A 24,456-nucleotide genomic window follows, 5' to 3' on the forward strand; every position below is an offset into this window, starting at 1 on the left:
AATCACTGTCGAAGGGTGGCTGAAGAATTTGGGAGTAAAGCGATGGATAATAGCATACTTTTGAGTACAGTTGATATGGGGGTGGCAAATAGATTGGGAATTCTGTGTGTTTGTATGTATGTGGCTAGAGTGTGATGAGATTAAAATAAACATCACAAACTAGTGACTCCTTAAAATGCAAACTGCAATGGATCACAAAAACAAATGGTAGGAAATTACCATTTTTTCCACTCTGCAATAGTATTCAGAGATCGTACCATGCTAACACTGAATAAACACCCTTTGAGACAGTATCCTCACTGAAGGGCTTGAGCCATATTTAGTCCTCTGTTTCCAGTGGAAACCTTGGATAATGTCATTGCCTTTTACTATGGATGTTCAATGATGTAATGAAGTAGAATCTGGCCCATGGTTGTTGATATGGTGGGGGTAATGGCAGTATTCATTGTCAGTTCAGTAGTCAGCATCATTTAAAGAGAACATTGCAGACTTCTCAGCTTGTTTTTTTCATCTGTGTCAGGTTGTAATCTCTTTTTGACTGAGATATGATAGTAAACTTGTTTGCATATCTTGAATATTCACAAAAACAGGCAATTGGTCATATAAAAAACTTCCTTAGCAAGAAGATGAAACAGACTTTTTACTTTATGATGCTTACAGCACCTGAAACAAAAGACAGTAATCAGAGTTTTTGGACTAATGTGGGCAAAAGACTCAGTATACTACTTTCTTTGCTTCATTGTGTGGGAAAATAACCTTAAACGTAATCCTAGCTGATTCTGCTCAACCAGAACGGACAATTTTTTCAAGGAAGAGACTAAAGATGAATAAAGGGGACACTAATTCTTTCCATTCTGTCCCTAACACCAGAACATTTATGATTTTTAAAATTTTTTATTTTTGTGTTCCAGCTTAGCATATTACACATGCTGTATAATTTGCTAACAAAAGTGGAATCCTGACTTTATATGAGTTTATTTAAATAACAGCCTGGCTGGCTGGTCTTCCAAGCATTCTGATGCTCAGAGTTTCTGTGCTCGTATGTGTTATATGTCTGTCCTCCTCAGATAAATGTACTATATATTTTAACAAATTTGACCAGTACCTGCTACAGGAGATAGTTACTGATTGGCTTTGTTTCACTTTATCCAATTAAAAATCTGTGTCACTGTTGGGTACATGTATCTGTACAAAACTGTGGGTGCATTTGTCTTCATTGTTTTTCCCTTCTGCTTCTTGACAAATTGCTGAAGCAAGGAAAGAGGCGGGGGGGAAGAGACTTTCAGAAATGAAAGACGGGGAAGAGGTATAATACAGAATTTAACAAGAAGGTTCTTATAGGTAAGGTTGGACAAGTATTGTTTCTTGCCTGAAGCGTCTTAATTCTAAACCCCAAAATCATGTGAATAGATCAAGTAATTGCCAAAGCTTATGTAGCTTTTAAAGACCCAGATTAAAAATAGTTTCAGTTTGTGAACACAGACTGGAGGCTGCCTCAAACAGTGAGAAGTTGCAGAAAGCAGAGACCCGGGGTCGCTGGTGGCAAAGTGTGCACTGTGAGGCATGTAGCTGCTTCGGTGCACCCCGAAGCTCTGAACCTCCACTTCTCAGATGGGAGGGCCATGTTGGAGCATGGCTACTTCTCTCCTTATTCACATATCCATATTTTATTTCCCTAGAAATACCACAGTGCTTGTGGGATGATGAGGTAGGTGAAAGGAATATGGACAGATGGATACGGAAGTGCAGTGGCAAATCCAGAAAGTGCTGCTCTCCTTCCTGGGTGACTAGAAAACCAGGACTACTGTGTATGTTTCAGACAGTATGAGCCTTCCTGTAGGCATGACTGTTAACTGTCTGCATTGCTTAACGCGCTTCTCATAGGAGACACAATACCATATTAATTATAAGTTTTGAAAAGGAAGAATGAATAATGAATAATCCAGTTAGAGCTGATTTCACCTTTCTCCTCAAAAGCTGTCTGCTGTAGTGGATAGATTTATGTAAGGTTCACATGGGCAGGATGACAAATGCCTGTCTTGTAGAAGTATTTTTCTGAACTGGGGGAGGAGGCAGAAATTTGCTTTTATGTTTTGAGTTTATGGTGTACTGAGTTAGTACCTTGTATTTTTCCATCTTAATGGCATTCTCTTAACTTCCAAAAGGGGACGCCTCTGCTGTCACCTGCTCAGAAGGCAAAAGTCTGTGTGTAGTACTCTCTAAGTACTACATGAGTACTCTTTCACCATTTATTACATTTTGAGTTAAACCACTGGCAATGGTGGTGAGAAACTACAGGGACAAATCCTGGTGTGGTCAGTTTTATCATATTGGGGGTTGGACTAGATGACCTTTTAAGTCTCCTTCCAACCCTAACCATTCTATGGTTCCATATTTTCACCGTGCTGCTTTCTGGTTTGCTCGAGGATCAGATGAGGAATTATTTGAAGTCTCATGGTTTCTGGGGTGATCTTTGTCACTGGGGAGAATAAAAGATCATTTAAAGGGCCTGAAATGAGCAGTATTCCTGGGCATGACAATGCATTAATTGAGGTGCTGGCCAGTGCTTTTGTAGAAAATTAATGTGATATTTTACTGTGTTGTAAAATAAAAACTTTAGATTGCAAACGAGAAACTTCTTTGTTATTGATCAACTATTTTCTAATAAATACAATTTTTTTCTTTTCTTGTGTGTTCTAGTCAGGGCAGTTCACAGAAGATATGATTCCTACAGTAGGCTTCAATATGAGAAAAATAACAAAAGGAAACGTTACCATAAAGGTAGGTCTGCATGTTTGAATTAATACAAAGTGAATAAATAATAGACAAAGTGATTTCAGCTTGTAATGTGAGAGCGTAGGAAATTCCTTTTACAATTATAGGATCATTTATCTGTTTTTCTAGCTCAAAAATAACTATTTTAAAAGCATATAGTCATATATTTCTTTGTTACATTAATTTGTTTGATTTCATGCTATTCATGCCAGATAGAAGCTTTGCTGCACTCTTTCAGATTAAAAAGATCATAAATTCTGAGATACTAAGGGAGCTGTGTTGACTCCCGAAGGTGCCTCCCTCTTCTCTTCTCTCTCTCTCTCTCTCCTCCTCACAACTGTAAGTGAAATCTGAAGCAACTTCATTCCTGATTTACCAGTGGAGAGTGCAGTTTATCTCACATAATGTCTGTTTTGTGGAAATAGAACATCTAATGTAAGTCAGTTGTCAGGGAACCATCTCTTAGGCTTATAGAGTACTGTAGAGATTATTGTAGTTTGGTTGTGATTCATGCCATAGGCTTTAAAATAGAGATAAATCGCCCTGATAGCATTAAGGTGCTCTGTGTTATTTGATTAGAAAGAGAGCCTTGTTAATAAGTCTAGATAAAATTCATAACTTCTATCTAAAATTAGGTGAAGAAAATGCAGGCTTTTGCCTTTGCCTTGACTTTTCCCTCCTTTTCCTTCATTTCCTCTCCTTTCTCCCTCAGTTCTAAAGATTCTTTTGCCTCTGATTTGGTATGACTCCTAAATCTAGGGAGGATTTTCTGAAACAACCTATAATGTGAATATAAGCAGTTGCTAACTGTCTAACCACTCTCGCTAAACAGTGAACAGGTAAAGGTTGGTAAAAGGGATAATTTACTTACGTTGATTGGGAGATGTTGAAGCTGAACTAAATAACCCTAAACCTAAGATGACCATAGGGATATAGATACTGTGACTGCGTGTCTGTTTCTGGTCTTAATATCTTGCTATACTTCTTCGAAAGTTCATATGAGGTAGGGCCTTGGACTGTACATTTCACTTGTGTAACTACTTCTGTGTTACAATCTTGCAAAATAATCAGTAGGTTCTTGTAAAACTGTTTGTATGTTAGGGTGCTTGGTAAGCCAGTCTTTTTGAAATGGAAAGTCTAATGTTACCTATTTCCTCTCATCACCTCAACTTTCCTTCCCACATACCCTCTTGAAATTCGTGTCAGGTTTGGCTGAAATAAAACCTCTTAACATTACCCATGATTTGGTCTGATTTTAATTTCCCAGGAAATTTTGGCAGATTGCCAAAAATATGATGAGTATCTTAAAACTAGGTCCACACTAAGGACAGTAAGACTTAAAAGGAAAATAGAGTAAAATGTAAGATGGAGTAAAACTAAACTGAAGAAGATTCATTATTGCCATGGTAACCTCAACTTTGTGACTTTGTGCTTTATCATTATGATAAGTATGTTATCAGAGCCGACTTTGGGAAAGAATCTGCCCTTACTCTTGTCACAGAGCAGGTGTGCAAGAAGACAAAGTAGCACCATATAAGCGTTTTTCATTGACACATTTCCTGAAAGGAAAATGATTGATAGCCTAAACTTTTTTTTCAGTGTAGATCATGTGTGTAGTGAGTTTAAAAAAACCCAAACTGTCACATGATGAGCAGTGTGATACTCAATGCAACATGGCCAAGTCTTCTTTTAAGTAAAAATTGTGTCCTCCCGGGATACAGAAATTTCAATAGAGGATTTTTTCAGTAAGGAATGCCTTTCTGTAGCCTTGAACAACCAGATTTTGTGTGGTAGTAGGGGAAATTGTCCAATTTAATGTTTTAATAAATACAAATTATTATACCTTTATTATGTTTTAAATTAAAATATATTGTAGCAAGAAAAGCACTTACTGCAAGAGTTACAGGGCACCCTCCTTCTGCACACACAATGGAAGAAGAAATTTTGTCTTGATTTCTTTCTTTTTATGAATTCTTCTGGGATGAGATGCAAGCTGATTGAACCACTAACACCTACAAATGTGAGTGTGCAGTGGCTCTCATTTTACGTTTTATTGCCAAAGATCAAAATTTTCAGCATTGTTTTCATGGGATTCGCTACTAGTAGCTTGTCTACTGGAATAGGTAGTCAAGATTAGCATTACTTTACATAGTGGGTAACTCTCTCAAAACAGAGGAATTTGTATGGCAATATGAGTAAGCCTGTGTCAGTTGGATTTTATCTGGGAAAAAATGTAGGTGACCAGAATCAAAAGCCTCTCAGATCTTGCAGCCAGCCCTCTATGCTCAGTTTCTTTTGGAGACGCAGGGATCAGAAAAAGTAAAACGTAACTGAACTGGTCTTTCAGGAGACAGAAGTAGCGTACGAGGTGCACATTCTGCTGAGTAATAGTTATGCAGCTTTTTCTTGTAGATGAAGGCTGTTATTTCATGATGCTTTCTGTTAGTTCTTATGAACACTGTGTTTGAAACTGGCAAAAAGCCCACAGTATTTCATTGACAATGAGATTTAACTTCTGGTCTTGGCCCTTCTTCACCTCTGTTGTCATTATATACAAGATCACCCAAACTGTCCCTCATCTCTGCTGGTCCATTTCTCTGTGGCCAGTTCTGCTCATGGTAGTGCATTCTCCACATGTAAGGTAAGGTTGGTAAGGACAAGTTTCAATTTACAGGAGCATCTACTTTAGTTGCAGTAGGACAGTATTCATGCTGCAAAACAACGAAGTATTCTGGTCGGCAGGGAGCTGTTTCCTCTCTTTCCTTGCAATGGACTTTACCTCCCACTCTCCTCATACCTCTTAACCTCTCTTAATCAAATGTGTTCTTCTCTTCCACTGCCTGGTTTCTTTGTGCCTCGTTCCTTTGCATATGCACATGCACTCAAAGGCCAAACCCTAAACCACTCATTCCTCAAAATAGCTCTCCTGTCTCTTGAAGACAAAGCAACCAACGTCCTCACTTAGTCCAGGACTGATTTTGTCAGTGAAAAAGAAGTTCTAGTCATGAGTCTGTCTGTTGAATGTGTCTCAACAACCATTCACGTGTTGCTGAGCAAAGAGCTGAGTTCTGCTATGTAAAGAACATACTTGGGCCTAATGGTAGCTTGGTACATTCCTGTTTATCTTCTCCCCAAAGAGTGCCTTTTTAACCAAAATCAGAACTTCTGAATATTTTTTTCATTTGGGGTCCAAATTCTGATTTTCAAACAGAAACTTTTTGGTAAAGGGAAATAAAACCAACCCTTCTTTGAAAAAAAACACCTCAGAAATAACCTTTTAAATACACTCACTTTCCTGCCCATGGTAGCACTTCTAAACCTCAGTATGATGTTCCTCATGCTAGGGGCAAACTGGACTTACCTTTTGGGAAACCTAAGAGGCAGTCAGTCCAACCTAGTGTGGGTGGCAGAGATAAAAGGTCAGCTTTTACAATCAGCTTAAGTAAATCATAATGTGAAGTTTTATGTTCTACTTTAAACCTGGCTGTGCACCATTGCACCCCTTTTCCATCAGCACCAGTCATCACATGCAAAGCAGAAGTCAGATCAGTTAGCTGATCTAGATGAAAGCAACCTCTGAAAAAAACCAACCAAACCAAACCTGCCCCCAGGCGAGTTCCTCCCCAGTCAGATTACCTAAGCAGTGTGCTCCGCGAACAGCAGCGTGATTGTTGATGCCACTGCAGTGTGGGAAAGCAGGATACAGAAACAGGCAAAATGATGCATTTTGGGGGCAGCCTGAATAGGTTGACTTAGATAGCTGCAAAACACCATATTGAGAGCACAGATTCTGAACAGGAGGATAGCAGTCTCTCCTTTTGGTGAGGAAAAATGAAGTTTTTTTTCATCCTTCCACTGTGGTAGATACAAATTTCTAAGTGCAACTAGTGCAGCCTTTTGCTAGAGAGCTGCCGGAATGGTGTGTTCAGTATGCACACATAGATTGATTGTGGATTCAGATGGATCAGCGACAGTTTTTCAAAAAATAAATGTTTAATGCTATATCATTAGGATTTACGAATGTTGGATGGTAGTTTCTAGTCCTTATGATTAATTCATGATTCATATTAGTTATGAAAGCAAAATTATAGATAAGTCAATGGGAACTTATATCAGAAGAACAGTCTGATGTGCTAATTGTATAGATTTTCTTTCCCAAGATTCTCCTTTATTATGCACAAGTCAACGTGCACACTAGCTATGACAGCAAATCAAATAGTGTATTTACAACAGGAACATCAGAGGTACTGACTTACAAGTGCAAATGCACCCTAAGGCTATCCCACGTCTTCCTGAGATATTACACATCGATTGCAGATGTGTAGGAGAATGGGACCTGCAGCAAAATGATGATTAACATTGTGATACGAAGCAGCAAATGCAGACTCACAAGGAAAAGCTGTTTGTTTCAGTTTAAGTGGTCAAACTGCCTTAAGTTTTCACTTATTCGAAGAGGTATTTTTCTTTGCACTGTTTTTTTCAGGTATACAGGCGTTGTCTTCTTGCCTGAGCCTTCCGTCCTCTTTCGTAAGATTACCCTTGTACTGAGGAGAACCTTTCACGTGAGCTTTATCAGTGCTTCCCAATTCATCCAACCGAGGATTCTATTTTCATTAGAATCATAGAATCCTAGAATGGTTTGGGTTGGAAGAGACCTTAAAGATCATCTAGTTCCAACCCCCCTGTCATGGTCAGGGATACCTTACACTAGACAAGGTTGCTAAAACCCCATCTAACTTGGCTTTGAACACTTCCAGAGATGGGGCATTCACAGCGTCTCTGGGCAACCTCTTCTGGTGCCTTATCACCCTCATGGTGAAGAATTTCTTCCTTATATCTAATTTAAATCTGCCCTCTTTCAGTTTAAAGCCATTACCTCTTTTTCTGTTGCCACATAACCTGGTAAAAAGTGCTTCTCCACCTTTCTTTTAGGTCTCCTTTAGGTACTGGAAGACTGCTGTAAGGTCTCCCTGGAGCCTTCTTATCTCCAGGCTAAACAACCCCAACTCTCTCAGCATCTCTTCGTAGCAGAGGTGCTCCAAGTCTCCTCTGGACTCACTCCAACAGGTCCATGTCCTTATTATGTTGGGAGCCCCCAGAGCTAGATGCAGTACTGCAGATGAGGTCTTGTGAGAGTGGAGGGGGACAATCACTTCCCTCAACCAGCTGGTCACACTTATTTTGATGCAGCCCAGGGTACAGTTGGCTTTCTGGACTACAAGCACACATTGCCAGCTTGTGTTGAGCTTCTCATCAATCAACACCCCCAAGTCCTTCTCCTCAGGGCTGTTCTCAGCCATTCTCCGCCCAGCGTGTATTTGTGTTTGTGACTGCCGTACTCCAGGTACAGGACGTTGTCTTGGACTTGTTGAACTTCATGAGGTTTGCATGGTCCCACCTCTCGAGCCTGTCAAGGTCCCATCTGGATGGCATCACTTCCCTCCAGTGTGTCGACTGCACCACACAGCTAGGTGTATTAGGCAAACTTGCTGAAGGTGCACTCGGTCCCACTGTCCATGTCACTAAGAAAGATGTTAAACAGCGCTGGTCCCAATACCAACCCCTAAGGAACTGCCACTGGTCACTGGTCTCCACTTGGACATCGAGCCATAGACTGCAGTTGTTTGAGTGTGACCATCCAGCCACTTCCCTTTCTGTTCATTCCTAAATGTCAGTTTCATACAGTTTTCATCACATCTACCTTGATATACCACTGATCGAAGGAGTCCACAAATGCCACAGTCAATAAAAAGTTACTGCATTCTACCATAGTTCATAAATAATCCATGGGAATAGGAATTTCTTTTCAATTCCTTAGTTTTCTGTCTTTTTCATAGAAAAAATAAGGCTGTGATTTAAAGTTTATGTAGAGAAAGCATAAGGATAGCTAGAGTCCTGTACTGATGCTGCTACAGAATTGTCAGATGTGGAAAAAGATGGGAAAGCTGTTGATGGTTCATTCAACAAGAGAAACAAAAGTCATACACAAGTGGAGTCTTCAAAACAAAGTATTTTTTGAGCCAGGATAGTTAAAAGTAGATGAAGGAAGTGACTAATAAGTTTGTACTGGAATAGTCTGCACAGATGATATTGCAAGATCAAATTGATGCAGGGAGGAGGTGTGTGATTTTCTGTGAAATTGTGCCTTTTTTCACACTTTGATTGCGAAAGTCATGTTAGATATAGTTGTTATAATAGAGTTGTTAAGAATAAGGGGATAATGCTGGCATTATTAATACATTTGTTAGTTTCAAAAATGAGACTTGGTTTGGAAGCCAGTCTGCACAGGAAAATTATTTATCTTAACCAGTCTCCATGATCTCTGCTACAACAGCATACAGTGAAAGTAAGAGGTGTAGGCGAACATGGCTTTTAGGTATAGAAGCTTATTTCCTTAAAAGCCTGTCAAGATGAAGTACTTGTACATCACTGTTCCCCTGTCTAGGTAACCTGTTAAAATCTTACAGCCTTGTTGCTAGATAAAGTTTCCAAAATAATGTTACTGTGAGAAGAATGACATCATTTGTTGGTAAATTGATGACTGAGGGATGGTGAGGGGTATACCACTTGCTGGAATGCTTTGATGATCTATTTGCAGCCTAGTTAAGAAGGATTCAGAGTGAAATTTTCTTTAACCTGTTTATCCCAACAAAACAGGTTACCTTTCTCATAGGAACATTATAATATCAAACTGTCAACTATTATTGAAATTCCTGGGTAAAGTGCTATTTTACTAAACCCGTTAAGTCCTTCAAACGTGGTAAGCAGATAGGTCTTGCATCTGACCTTTTTCAGAGGTCTCGGGGGACACTGCAAGACAGAATCAGTTAAACTTAACTCTGAGTCTGAGAAACTATCTGGGTCAAGAAGTCATCAAATGAAAAAAAGGCATTCCAGAAGGGTAAGACTGATCACCCTGGAAGAGAGTTGCAGCACCAAGTAGTAGGTGAAACTAATCCTTTATGTGTTTTTTGCCATATTTTGGGGTAGTCCACAGTGAAAGATGTACTGCCCCAGTGCAGTGTCACTACCTGGTTTCTTGACTACGGCTCTATCTTTAGATTCCATACAGTTTCTAGAAGGCAACAAGAGCTAAGGAGCTCATGATGTTCTTTCTTCGATTATGGCAGTCATTTCCAGAAGCCAGCAGATATGTTCTCATATTTAGTCTCTAATCCTAGAGTATAGAAATATGGTCACTGGCACGCCTCTTGTGTGTGAGTATTTATCTGAACCATACTGAAAGAAAAATGCTGATTTATACAAGCCACAACATTTCATAGGAAGACGCCAATTTCCTATAGTTTTTAATTGAGGTTGAGCGTGATCAGAAATGGAAAGATGTCAGCTTTAATCATGAGTTGTCAGATTTTGTCTTGTCAATGTATTTAATAAAACTTGACACCTATGATTTCTAAAAGAAGAGGAGACAAAGAGGTGTTGCCAGGCAATATTTGAAATCTAAGCAGGAAGCTTTATGGATTTTGAGGTTGTGGTTGAGGTATTAAATTACAGGATGATTTCCAGCATCAAAATACTTAATGTATTGCAATTGAGGGATCTGTTATAACTTTTTTGATGAAATTCATAACAAAACTGATGGGTAGCACTATTTTTCTGATAAAAAAACCTATGACTTGAATTAATTTTGGGGTTTTAATTCCCAGCAAGTTTTGTCATTTGCTGAGTGATTTGGTTTTGATGGGATTTCTCTATTTTTGGATTTCCTTAGTATTAGTAATCTTTTTGCTTTGCTGAGGTTTACTGTTTAACAAGCTAGACAGTAGCATAACAAAATTCTTTAAACAAACCAAATTTCAAGAGCCTCAGAAGACATGTGTCACAAACATTTTAAATGCTTGTGAAGCTCCAACTAATTAACTTTTGAATCTTACAGTGATGATCTTAGAATAGTCTTGGGTATAAAGAAGATGTAGAGCAATACGAGATGTGCATACACACAGGCAATGCAACAGCCTCATTTGCTGTGGTCTTGCACTTTGTTTTCTTAAAATAGCACCACCAGGCAGCAACAGGGCTGTGGCCACCCCGGCTGTCATCGCTAGAGGCCAGTGTCCGGTCACAGAGCAGCTGTCTGGGACAGCACAGGCCGGTCTGCTGGAGTGGGGAACCGAGTTCCTTGCTACTCACTGTTTGCTCTGATGTGGCAGAGAGGGAGGAGGAGGAGGAGTATCCTGGCTGTGTGCATTCTTCCAGCTCCCTTTGTTGCAGCACTCCTCCCTCTGGATAGTAGTGTTTCCAAGTCTCCAAACATCCTCATAGAAATAGAGTCCTCTTGCTTTGTAATGCTTCATCCTGGTGTTCAGCAACAACTAAGAAACATCTTACCTGTCTTGTCACTGTCTCATGTGTCACACAGTGGTACAAGGCTCTGTGTGTACTGCCTTGATCCAGCAGTGGTTCAGCAAGTACTGGCTATTCCGTATGGCTTGGATCACTCTGGAATGGCTGTACTGTATCTGGGCTGATTTCAAGTCAAAGTGATGATTTCTATAAAGAAGAATTTTTTGTGGGGTGTCTCGATCATTTATGAGAGTTCTGCAGAAGGAAATGCTGCACTACTGGATTCCAAAGGGCTGTGAATATTGTGTCCAGTTCTGGGCCCCTCAGTTCAAGAAGCACAGGGAACTGCTGGAGAGAGTCCAGCACAGGGCAACAAAGATGATTAAGGGAGTGGAGCATCTCCCTATGAGGAAAGGCTGGGGGAGCTGGGTCTCTTTAGTTTGGAGGAGACTGAGGGGTGACCTCATTAATGTTTATAAATATGTGAAGGGTGAGTGTCACGAGGATGGAGCCAGGCTCTTCTTGGTGACAACCAATGATAAGACAAGGGGTAATGGGTTCAAACTGGAACACAAGAGGTTCTACTTAAAATTGAGAAGAAACTTCTTCTCAGTGAGGGTAACAGAACACTGGAACAGGCTGCCCAGGGGGGTTGTGGAGACATTAAAAACCCACCTGGACACATTCCTGTGTAATCTCATCTAGGTGTTCCTACTCTGGCAGGGGGATTGGAGTAGATGATCTTTTGAGGTCCCTTCCAATCCCTAACATTCTGTGATTCTGTGGTCCACAGCAAGAAATCCAGTTCTAGTGATCTGCCCTCAGGATTGTTTTGTGTCTTCATTAGTGACATGAATGATGGGACAGAGTGCACCCTCAACAAGTCCCAAAAATATAAAACTGAGAGGAGTGGCTGACAGAGGAGAGGGTTTCACTGCCATTCAGAGGGACCTTGATGAGCTGGAGAAATAGATTGCCAGGACCCTTATGAAGTTAAAGAAAGGGAAGGACAAAGCCCTGCACTTGAGAAGCTTCACCCCAGACATCACTACAGGCTGACTGGCTGGAAAGCAGCTTTGCAGAAAGGGACCTGGGAGTCCTGGTGAACACCAGGTTGACCACTGATGACATTTAAAGGCCTCTTCCAACCCAAAGTATTCTGCAATTGGTGAGCAGTGTATCTTTGCAGCAGAAATCAGCAGCATCCTGGACTGCATTAGAAAGAGTTTTGGCAGCAGGTCAAGGGAGGTGATTTCTCCCTTTTACTCAGGGCCATGCCTGGAATACTGTGTCCGGTTCTGGGCTCACCAGTACAAGAGGGTTGTGGAGCTACTGGAGAGAGTTCAGAGAAGGACCATGAAAATGATAAAGGGACTGGAGCATTTATCATATGAGGAGATGCTGAGATATCTGAGACTGTTCAGCTAGAGAAGAGAAGGCTCAGGGAGATCTCATCAGTGTAGCCAGAAGATGTAACCAAACTTTTCTCAGTGGTGCCCATCCTTGAAGCAGTCTGCTCTAGGTGACCCTGCTTTGACCAGGATGAGTTGGACTGTACAATGTCCAAAGGCCCCTGCTAGCCTCAGTGGTTCTGTGAAAAAGAATTAAATGAAGGTTGGAGAGTGTCTCAGAGAATAAGTATGGAACATACTTGTAAGTAGTCAATGATCAACTAAGAAGGAAAAGTACAAAAGCAGTTTCCCATCTGACAGTTTGGGAAGAGAAGTGTTGGAGACTGTATGTGTGCTGGGAGTTGTGCGCTGCAGATTGTGAAGCAGGATCCTGTGTTAGCTAGGAACATCTACAGTGATCTGGACAAACATGTGGGGCCAGAAGCCAGTGTCCAGAGTCAGGACAGGCAGTGCTGAATGTCTCAGTGATCATTCCGAGTAACTGTTAGGACTCCTGAAAATGAGGACCAAGAGTTGATCTCAAGGAATCATTTAAACCAAACTTGTGCTCTGAGGTGAGTCAGGTATTTACCCAAGTATCTTAGGTAATTGCTTCTTAAAATTTGTTCTTCCATTAAGAAGGTTCTACAGTATCCCTTGTTTTGTACAATGTTCTTTCACTCTAGGTGTTAGAAAGCTTTTTTCCTAATATCTAACATCATCACAAAATGAGCTGCTTTTTTCTTCTCTTTTGTATTTGGCAGCCATTTCCTGGGAAACGTTATGGTTTTTGCTCCCCTCTCCCGTCTTGGTAGTTCATATTTTCAAAATCTCTTCTCATTCCTTTTTTTCTCACCTGGACTTTTTCAAATTTGTGTTAGTTCTACAGACTGGTGCTCATAACCAGAGCTTCCCTGGCACCAAGGGCAGGGCAGTACATACATCCAAAATTGTACGTAAGATGCTTCTACTAGTACCTGTTGATTTAAGATCTGCAACACAGTTGAAAGCATCATTTGTGAAATGCTCAAGCTTTTTGTCCTCTTCCTCTACCTTGTTATTATCCGTTTTGTGCTACTGCATTTGGTTCCCTCTGCTCAAATGTAGCATTTTGAACGTGTGTGTGTTAAATTTCAGCTGCTTTATTTCAGACCGTCCCTCTAGTTAGTCCAGATACTTTAGGATTCTGATATTTTATCTACTCCCAGCTTGACCTTATCTGTAGTTCACATAAATGTGTTCTGTTTCAACATCCTGTTGGGACACCTGGGAACCATAAATACAGCCCCTGGTTAGCCCTGCCCTCAGCAGCTTTGCCTCATTGGTAAATGCTGGGAATCTCAGGATTACTCAGACTTGAGAGCTAAAGAGCAGCGGTGACACATGAGGAGAGTGCCAGGGATCTGTTCCGTGGGGTTAAATCTGTCATGGGAGAGTGTCCTTTTCTTGTCTCATCTCCCAATATTAGGTTACATTTTCCCAGCATACACACTGTTGCACATCCTCCTGGCTTTTCTCTGCTATTGAGCAAATGCTCATTTTTGCTTTCATGGTTATGTGTTCTTCAAGGACAAGCAAAATTAATAATCACTACAGTAGTTATCGATCGGCCATTTTGAGCTAGCAGTGTCCTTGCCTCTGGTCTCCTTGCCCTCAGTCTTTCTAATGCAATTTCTGCCTACAACTTATAACTTCAATATGCTTACTTTCACCAGAATCTCTGGATTTTGATGTCTAGAGACTGATTCATGATCATGTGAAAAGAAGGTATAAAGGATTGAATGTGCTCATGCAGAACTGGGGCTTTCTGCTTGGGGAGGACACAATATTGAGGCTAGGATGGATTAGCGCCTTACATTTAGAGGTGTGTTACATCTTGATGGAGGGGTTTACAGTCTTACCTCTAAAGCTGGGTCCGCTGATGCTTTCCTGCCTTAGAACACAAAGTGGAGGTAAGCAGCACAAGGTTCAGAAAGAAGTTTCTGAGAACATGCTTAACTTTTGTGTCCTGTTTAAAATACACCTATTGATCCTTCCAGCATTGTACCTTATGTCTCTGATAAAATGACGAGTATACTCCAGTCGTTGAGAAATACCCCCTCCCATTAAAATGGCTCTGTGCTTGTCTTCAGGAGTTGAAGACTGAAGACGCTCAGCCATTTTGTGTTGCAAACCCTAAGTCCATTTCCAGTTCTTCAGTGAGTGCTATGACTAAATTAAATAATTGTAGACTGTGAAGTTTGCATATAGTGGTTTTTTTTGGTAACTAAAATAAAATACCTAGTTGCAGAAAATGTTTAACAGTTGGACTTAATCTCCAGTGAGGAGTGACAACAGCATTCTTTACAGGACCAAGACTGATTTTGAAGAGCATGGTGTTCTGGGAAGTATTACCTGCAGAAAATGTGGCCATGTGGCATATCCAGCTTTAAAAGCAACTGTAAAGGCATTTCCAAAATATAGGATAATAGGTGGGTAGTAAGTATTCTAAGGCAGTAATGCGTTCTAACTTCCATAATAGTTTACATGGCTGGTAGTACAAATGAGGCTCTATAGTTTTGTATCCACAGGACAATTTATTAAAAATTTTAAGCTGATTCAGTTAAACTCTTTTTATTCTTCCTGTGTATTGGATGGGGAAGCTGAACATTCCTGGTTGAAGATTCCAGTCTAGGATAGGTGGCTATTTAGGATTTGTCTCACTGGACCTCTGCCAGGTGAAAGGGAGGACACCAGCCTAAGCCAGTTGTCTAAACTTGGTGGTAACCATTGGGTGCTTTGCAAGGCTGGTTCACCTGGTGGGCAAAGTGGGTAAGAGAGATGCAGACATCTCCTTCTGGGGGTGCCTTCTGAGCTCTTCAGTAGACACAGAGAAATTTTAGTCACTTGAATTGGATGCCTACATTTTTTAGGTGGCTGAAGTTGAGGGGAATGAATCCCAATGCTTTCCAGTTACTCCCTGTCATTACACATTGAGTTGGCTGTGACTGCTGTGACTGCTTGCTGTGTATGCATAAGCTCATTAGTCACATCTCAGTTTATGTGGACTTGCCTGTGTACAACATGGTGTTGGATGTTGCTGGTGCTACTGTGTTCTGGCCAAATACTCTTCTATGTTAAGAATTTCCTCATCTGTTAGTTCAAGTTAGGTTTTATGGCTGATATATTCTGAATACTTCCAAGCAGAAATATATTTCTCAGTTCAAGCATTTGTAGTGTTGGATTTAGCTTGCAAATTAGGATGCCTGAATGTAAACAGCTATGTCTTCAATGAGGGTTAAGCTCCTTTAATAATATCCAGAGGAGCTGTAGTCAGTATTGTCAAGCCTAGAGTGTAATTCTGTCATCCTAAAGAAGACATTACATCTGGTCAGCTGACTAGATATTTAGGCTTCACTGACTACCTCGAGATTGTAGGTACTGAACCAATGCACTGACACTGAGATAAAGATCATAGAATCATAGAATCATTTTGGTTGGAAAAGACCATTAAGATCATCAAGTCCAACCATTACCCTAACATGTCTCTAAGAACCTCATGTACATGACTTTTCCACACCTCCAGGGATGATGACTCAATGACATCCCTGGGCAGCCTGTTCCAATGCTTGACAATCCCTTCAGTGGAAAAGTTTTTCGTAATATCTAATCAGCCTCACCTGGTGCAACTTGAGGCTGTTTCCACTTGTTGGCCTATCGCCTGTTACTTGTGTCATTGTACACATCTCTCTCCACAAAAAAATTGTACCCAGCATGTCTGAAAAAAGCCATGTAAAAGTGACATCTAGAAAATGCTCTTCCTGCAACTTTCTCATTAACCATCAAGCCTTCCCACAATATAAACTCATTAAAAGAAACACAACAGTAGTGTTAATGAGCCTTCCTGTAACTGGAAGCTTTCGAAAACCTTTGAACCTGTTCACCAGCTGCATTTTTGCTCAGCTGTCATGATACACCCTCTGTGCGAAAGAAAACTATTTGCTCCTTAAACACAGCTGATAGCTGCAGTCTTATGAAGGAGCCTTAGATCCACATGGAGAAATTGAACAAGATACATATCCAGAGAGGTTCCTGTTCTAGAAAGCTTTGATTTAACAGGTAAGTATAGGGACTATGGTAAATGATGATGGTGATTCATCTAGTTTACAAATTAAAATATTACATTATTTTATGAGAGTGCAGACCTACAAGCATGGGATGAAATTACCTCTTAAATATTATTAAAATTTTATTCCTGAAGGACCAATGAAAGCCATGGGAGCAATTTGAAGTCCAGTCTCTTTTTAAAAACACCCAGACAAAATAAACATATTTTTATAGCTAACTGTATATTCTGCGGTTAAGCTGTAGCCTTCTGCCTCTCCCAGTTCACACACAGAATATACTTTTTGTCTGTACATTAAATATTAGGATACAAAAATAAGTGATGTACAAAACATTCAAGACAACTTCTTTAACAGTAACTCCTCTCCCCTTTCTTTCCTGGGTGCATCTTGTATTCTCACAGTTTTGTGTGCTCAGTCATGTACTGTGGGAATGGTTTGGGGCAGAGGTTTCTGTTTTGAATAAAGTAGTTAACTCTGTCATTGGCTATTCAAAATAGACTATTAGAAAGTTACTACTAGCACCGGTTAAATATCATAGGCAAAGAGGTGAAGATTTCTATTTATTTTCTCTTTCGTTCTTTCTTTCGTTCTTTCTTTCGTTCTTTCTTTCGTTCTTTCTTTCGTTCTTTCTTTCGTTCTTTCTTTCGTTCTTTCTTTCTTTCCTTCCCCATTTCGGATAATTTTAACTTACTATACTGACACAAACTTGGTTCCCAAACACTATTAAAAGCACGTATTCGATCTTGTGTCCCTCATGTAATATACTTTAATGAATAGCTATCAGCCTTATTAGGGAAACTGACTGGAAATGGATTATCTTTCTATTGTTTCAAGGTGACTTTTTCTCCTAATGATAATGCTGCTTATTCTGCAGTGCGATTTAATATAGTATATAGTATATCATTTAACAAGCACAAACCCAGTATTGTTTTATCTTATATTATTTATTTTATGATTAGTCCAGGCTATATCATCTTGTTGATTTTCTGTGTCTACCAGGAATAATCACTGTCGGTCTCAATCTAATCTTAGTACTGGCCTTCCCTGTCCTCTTTCCCCTTCTTTATTCTCTGATCTACCAAGAAAATAATTTAGTTTCTTTTTCCAGACACACACGCAGATGTGCACCAGATGGTTACTGATACTTTCGAGGTCTGATGAGTTATTGGAATAATTAGTGTTGGTGTGAGGTTTGTCATCTAACTGTAATACTGAACTGTGTACTTATCTCTTTCAAGGTTTTAAAATTAAAGTTTTATTTTATTCAGACTTCTGAAACAGCACATCAGATGTCAGTGCAGATAGTAATTGATACCCAGTTCATGGTCAGAAGTTCACTCAACTCTCTTTCATATGTAGAATTAGTGATCTTATAAAAGGGATCAAAGGCAGTCTGCATTTAGGTGCTATGTTAATTTTATGCCGGAAGGAACGGTAAGGTATTAATCAGGGAATGATTTTAATGGTGAATTGGGAAATAATTCTTTCTAAAATATGAACATAAGGTGTGGGAAATGATAGAGAAATTGATACATAAATATTATTTATGGATTGTGGAATTAAAAGAGTAGTCCACATGAGCTGAAAACGGCTGTATCCCAAGACTCTACTAAGTTTCACTGTTTTGTGCAAGTCTTTGTTGCCCCAGCAGGTTTTATATGTTTTGATTTATAAAGTATAAATATGAAGACAACTCTTAAGAAAATTTTGCTTCTGTGTATGTTACTTCCAAATTTAGTTTGTGCTATAATGGATATGACTCTTAGGTCTGCTATATGGTACATGCATTTGATAGTTAAATCTGATTAAAATAAGAAAAAGTTACTTCTCTTTGTCCTTGACATAGGAACAGGTCAATTCCTTTTGTTTTTTGGTGTTCATCACTATTTTCATAGGTGTATCACTCACAGCTGCCTTTGGATGTAGCTGCAACAGCTCTGTCGTCACACAGCCCTTGCCTGCATGATTTAGGTCCTTTCCCTGATGTTTTGATCTTGGAAAAAAATTTGAAACAAGATTATTGTCATCCACCAAAAATACTGAATTGGTGCAAACAAAGCAGACTAAATAACTCCTGTACAGAAAAACACTGTGCTAACCATGTAACAATAAGAAATTCAGTGGGATTGCTAGACACTAATAGCATGCCTAAGTATTTGCAGGATTGGAGCTTTATAAAATCCCAAGTAGAATCTGAGTTTCCTTAAGATTCACTGATTAATCTCTTCAGGCCTACCCTACACTACTGTGTCCTTTCTGGTTTTGATCATTTAATCCCTGTATCTTTTAAAGCACATTTGATGAACAAATGAGAGAGCTGGGGAGGTATCTGAGCTCCCTAGTGTGTATCAGCCTTTACGTGCAATCAGGCTGCTCTCCAGCCAATTCCTTATTTACTTAACATCTGTCTTTATCCTGTGAAAGGCGTGATGTGTTCTTAACTCGGGTCTCCCTAGCCCTATAAAAAATACAACTTTGTATGATGCTATTCTTTCTAGACTTCATATTGTGTATTTACAAGAGTTTGCCTTCATATCCAAGTAAGACTTGTCTTGCAGTGAGTGGAAAAAGATATTGTTGTCCAAATGGACATTTGTAGCTGTTAATGTCACAGGACTGACCTGCCCTGAATATGCTTGTTCCCCTCCCATTGACTGGAAGGGGCTGAGACCACCAGTCTCTTGAGGGCAGTCACTTAAAAAAAACTGCCTACATTTAGGCACTGTCAATACAACCAGCATATGCTGCAGTAAGTATTCTTCTGTTCTGTTAGTACTGTGTAATTCAAAGACATTTTGGAATCGGGGCGTTGTTACCTTTTCCAGGTATGGGACATTGGAGGGCAGCCAAGATTTCGCAGCATGTGGGAGCGTTATTGCAGAGGAGTCAATGCCGTTGTGTAAGTTTTCTTTTGTATGCCCGTACAAAATGTATTTTAAAATATATATTATTAATATAGATATGCCTTTCTTCCTGTCCACCTCCATCACATAAGAAGACCCAACACAATAATACGATAAAAGTACTGTGTTTTATACAAGCAGCAACCCAGATATATAAGTAATTTCATGTTCTAGGTCATTTCCCCCCCACAGGCTGTATTTAGTTCTTTATTCTTACACAGCTCAGGACCGTTTTAATGCTGTTGTCAATGTGAACATATTTTTCACATTTTAGACATTTTAGTGCAACTTTCTGCAAGTAATGGACAATAACCTAAGTAACTATATTCCCATTGCAGTTACATGGTGGATGCAGCAGACTTAGAAAAAGTAGAAGCTTCAAGGAATGAGCTACACAGTTTGATAGATAAGCCACAATTGCATGGAATTCCAGTAAGTATTTTGATTATTATTCTTACATGAATGTAGACGGTGTACCCTAAATCCTCATGAATTGGTTCCTCTGGACTCTTGAAAATACTGGCTTATAGACCATGCAGCCCTGATACATTGAGTGTGCTTACAGAAATTGTTGTGACATTTTTTCAGAGGACTCAGCATCTTATCAGTGCTCCAGTGTGTTTGCACGTTTTCTCATCTAAAGGTCAGAATATATTTGGAAAAAATTCATTTTCACGTGTGGCATTATCAGACAGTCATTACTTCCAGTCAGTCCCCTTGTTGGCTGAGTTTGAACCAGTGACCCAGATATGTTTCTGGCAGTATCTTAAGACACGCAAGATGTGTCTTTCTGAAGGCTGGCAGATGCTAATGTCAAATAGTGGCTTCTGCTTCCAGAGATTGTTGATGAACTTGACTTTTAAGTGTCCTGACTTTTTCTCGACTTTTTATTTTTTCAAACTAAGCTATGTGGAAAAAATGCAAATATGCATCTGTTCTCCAGTAGGAAGTATCAAAGAATAGTATATTCTGCTGAAATTCTAGTGAGGAATTATGGATGTACAGACTAATGTGATTTAATTGTTATCTGACAATTTAGACCTAGTAGAAATCCATCAGGTGGGCACTGATCTTTGATGCTGACAACACCAAGCAGGTGTTCATACAAATCAGGAAGAAGCTACAACTTGGTGGCTCTTGCTTGGTGCCTTTTGTGTAAGCAAATATTTGGACACTTGGGCAGTGCAAGTGATCAAAGTCATCTGAGGATGAGTAGACAGTCAGCCAACACAGAATCATTGTGAAAATAAAGTTCTCACACATCCATTTTTGAAGGAGAATTTTTCAAGTGACTTTCCATCTTTTTTAATAGGGTTTGCTGTTATTGTTTTCTTACGTGTTCCATACCTATTGAACAAATCGCACAGAAACAGAGTCATGCTATTCATGGCAAGTGACATTGTCTGCCCTTTGTACTGTCTTCACATCCTGTTTTACTTCTCACTTTTCCTTCCTGAAATGACAGATCCCTAATATCTTCAGAACTGTTTAATTAAATTGCTTTCCTTTTATATGTTTTAATATCACATTCCGATTGCCCAGCCTGACCAGCACAGTAATTTCCAAGGTGCAGTAAAGCACTTTTTACTTAGTTTTTTTTCATAAGTAGTAACTAGTATTGAACTTCCTTCAATTTATTGTACTCAGGCTTTGGCGTTATAGATTTTAAGGTAGCTTTATTAATCTGAGACTGCAAGTAATGGGTTTTAATGTGTTTGAGGTTCATGGGAAATAATGGGGCAGTCTTGACTCAGAATGGTAACACATCTGGAAAACAATAATGCAACCATAATTAGAAAAACCTTCCATTGCTTACTTTATCTTAGAACGTGCTCAACCCATTTATCTGACCTTAATTTATACTTGAAGCCTGAAGTCTTGGGTAGAAACTCATTAAGTTCCAGCATCTAGTCAGTAAATTTTCTGCATTTCTCAGACTTAATTCCTAATGGCTGGCTTTCTGATTTCTACAATGGATACTTAATGTGGAGGGAGAGGAATCAGTCATTTGGCTGGTCCTTGGGTCACATATGGTTTGGATGCCTGGCTGTTTAGTATGTTAATGCTAACAAGCAGGGGAACAAAACCATAGAGAAAATCATGTCTGAGGCTTGAGGAGTCAGCCTCTACTGCAGGGCCCCTGTTTTTGATGAACATTATTCTGGACCTGTGAATTGGGTGTCCATTGGTGGCTTGAGTGCACCCAGCACATGTTCTCCTCTAGATTTAGTTGCATGCAGTCTGACGCCATCCCATAATGCCATCCAGAATGGAAAGATTCACTTCCAGAGGAGACTTCTGATACTGATACACTCAGAAATAATTTGATCCAGTTTTCAGAGGGTGTGCATCCAATATCTGACCCTGACTAGTAGTGGGATTTTCATGATGCTCCCACAGTCGTTGGTCATTTTGAATATGTCTGCTATTGTGTTCCAAGTACTTAGCTGCAAGATTCAAAATAATGCCAAGAAGCAGTTAGAGACAAAACCAAACTTTTATTGCTCCTGGATTTAACATGAATATTTATTTCAGGTCTTAGTCCTTGGAAATAAAAGAGACCTCCCAGGTGCACTGGATGAAAAGCAGTTAATTGAGAAACTGTAAGTAGCTGGCCTGTGTAAAAAGCTGAGACACTGTGAAATTTGATATGTGAGAGAAAATTGTTGGTAGTCTATGGCAACAACCAGCTATAACAGATTTCATTTTACATTTTCAGATACTCTGAGCTCTGCTGGCAGTTGAAATAGCGATCTAGGCTGATAACTGCAGATTTGAACCTCTCTTGATTTTTGTTTCGGTTGTATAAAGTTGTTTCAGATAATCCTGTTTTTCCATCACTGAAGATACAACCGCTATAGATAGTAATAAGCTCACACTTGTCAGAATACGTTGTAGTGGCAGTTTAGTACTTGAATGGCAATAGAACAGAATTGTTCCAAACTACTGTCGAGGTTTTGGTTGTGGGGTGACAATAAAACCGTGGCAGATGTATTGGAAACCCCCTCACCTCCCACTTCCTCCATTGGTCAGTCCCTCTCCCCCCTTCCCACTCAGGACAGGCGATCAGGAGGGAAAGAAGGACAGAGAGAAGAGAGTTGGAAAAATTAAAAATATTTTACTAATGCTGCTAATAAGAATAGAGAAAATAATACAAAATATACAAAACCAATCTTGAAAGTCCCAGCAACTGCAGAGCTGGCACCCGGAGTCCTGGATTGGACTCTGCAGCCAACCAGAGCTGGATTCAGTCTCTCACTAGGCCTCAGTTCGCAGGGACGACCAGCAAGGTCCTCTCTTAATGTCAGACGTAAGGAAAAAGGGACGAGATCCTCGTGATCTCCCACTTTTATATGAAGTATTCATGTGAATGGGATGTTATACTCTGCTGGTCAGTTTCTTGGTCACCTGTTTCTCGTCGCCCCTCTCATGAGATGTGCATCAATCCTTATCAATAACCTCGCATTCCTTTGCTGTGTTTACCAAAACATGTATCTGGTTTTCCAGGAAAATGCAGCTAATATGAAGGCTTTAGCTGACAGACAAATTCAATAAAAGAGAAACTTGTATTTAACAAAACCAAGACAACTACTGTCTGTAAATTAAAAAAATTCAGATATTTTTGGCATGTATGCAAAACATATACTTATGAATTACTGCAACGGACTTAAATTGATGCATTGTAAGGGTAATTGTAAAGGAAATGTATAGTTTTGTAAAAATGGCCAGTTTAGCACTAATTTTGCAGAAGAGGATTCTATGTCTCAAATCACATAATTTTAATCAATGGGGAGTCAAGTGAAGTTGAAGTATAGAATCATGATCCAAAGTAAATAAACAGTAACTTAGGAAAAACACAATGGCTGAGGTTGGAAGGAACCTCTGGAGCTCATCTTGTCCACTACTTGCTCGAGCAGAGCAACCTAGAGCTGATTGCCCTGGGCCAGGCGACTTTTGAATATCTCTAAGGATGGAGACTCTGCAACCTCTCTGGGTAACCCTTGCTAGCACTCAGTCACCCTCAGAGGTAAAAAGCATTTCTTTATGTTCAGAGGGGACTTCCTTTGTTTCAATTTGTGTTTATTGCTTTTTTTCCTGTCACTGGGTTCCATTTTCTGTGCAGCCTGCCTTCAGATCTTTATTCACATTAATAAGATCCTCCCTGAGCCTTTTCTTCTCTAGGATAAATTGTCCCAGCTCTCTCAGCCTTTCTTCATATATGAGATGTTCAAGTCCCTTAATGGTTTTAGTGGGACTTCGCTGGACTCTCTCCAAGAGCTTCATGTCCCTCTTGGACTAGAGAGCCAAGAGCTGGACTAGAACTCCAGGTATGGCCTACCAGTGCTGAGTAGAGGGGAAGGATCACCTCCCTTGACCTGCTGACAACACCTCCTAATGCAGCCCAGGATACAATTAGCTTTTTTTGCAACATTGCTAGGTCTTGTTCAGCTTGGTGTCCACGAGAACCCCCAAGTCCTTTTCTGCAAAACTGCTTTCATAGAATCATAGAATGTCCTCAGTTGGAAGGGACCCACAAGTATCATCAAGTCCAACTCCTATCCCTGCATATGACAACTCCGCAGTTCACACCATGTGTCTGAGAACAGACATTTGGCCCCTGGCATGTACTGGTGCCTGGGGTTATTGCTCCCCAAGAGCAGGGCTTTGCAATTCCCCTTGTTGATCTGCATGAGGTTCCTGTCAGTCCATTTTGTCAGCCTGTGGAGGTCCCTTTGGATGGCAGCACATGTATTGGCCACTCCACCCAGTTTTGTGTCATCAACAAAGTTGCTGAGGGTGCACTCTGCTCCGTCATCCAAATGATTTATGAAGATGCTGAAGATGATTGGGCCCAGTGTTGATCCCTGGGGTACTCTGCTAGTTACTGGCCTCCAACCAGCCTTGGTGCCACTGATTGCCACCCTCTGGGCCTGACTAATTAATGAGTTTTCACTCCACCTCAGTGTCTGCTCATCC

At 40.1% G+C, this 24,456-nt stretch overlaps 1 protein-coding gene across 2 annotated transcripts in view; it reads left to right on the forward strand.

Moving 5' to 3' along the window:
* The window catches only part of LOC136112187 (ADP-ribosylation factor-like protein 8B), a 31,496-nt gene that overhangs the window by 1,988 nt on the left and 5,052 nt on the right, over positions 1–24,456 (forward strand). For both annotated transcript variants that reach the window (XM_065856713.2, XM_065856720.2), the window contains exons 2-5: positions 2,701–2,781; positions 19,402–19,475; positions 19,818–19,911; positions 22,015–22,082. In XM_065856713.2, coding sequence (XP_065712785.1) covers positions 2,701–2,781; positions 19,402–19,475; positions 19,818–19,911; positions 22,015–22,082 — 317 coding nt within the window. The remainder of the gene's footprint in view (positions 1–2,700; positions 2,782–19,401; positions 19,476–19,817; positions 19,912–22,014; positions 22,083–24,456) is intronic.

Source organism: Patagioenas fasciata, chromosome 1 (genome assembly GCF_037038585.1).
Source record: "Patagioenas fasciata isolate bPatFas1 chromosome 1, bPatFas1.hap1, whole genome shotgun sequence".
Classification (NCBI taxonomy): domain Eukaryota; kingdom Metazoa; phylum Chordata; class Aves; order Columbiformes; family Columbidae; genus Patagioenas; species Patagioenas fasciata.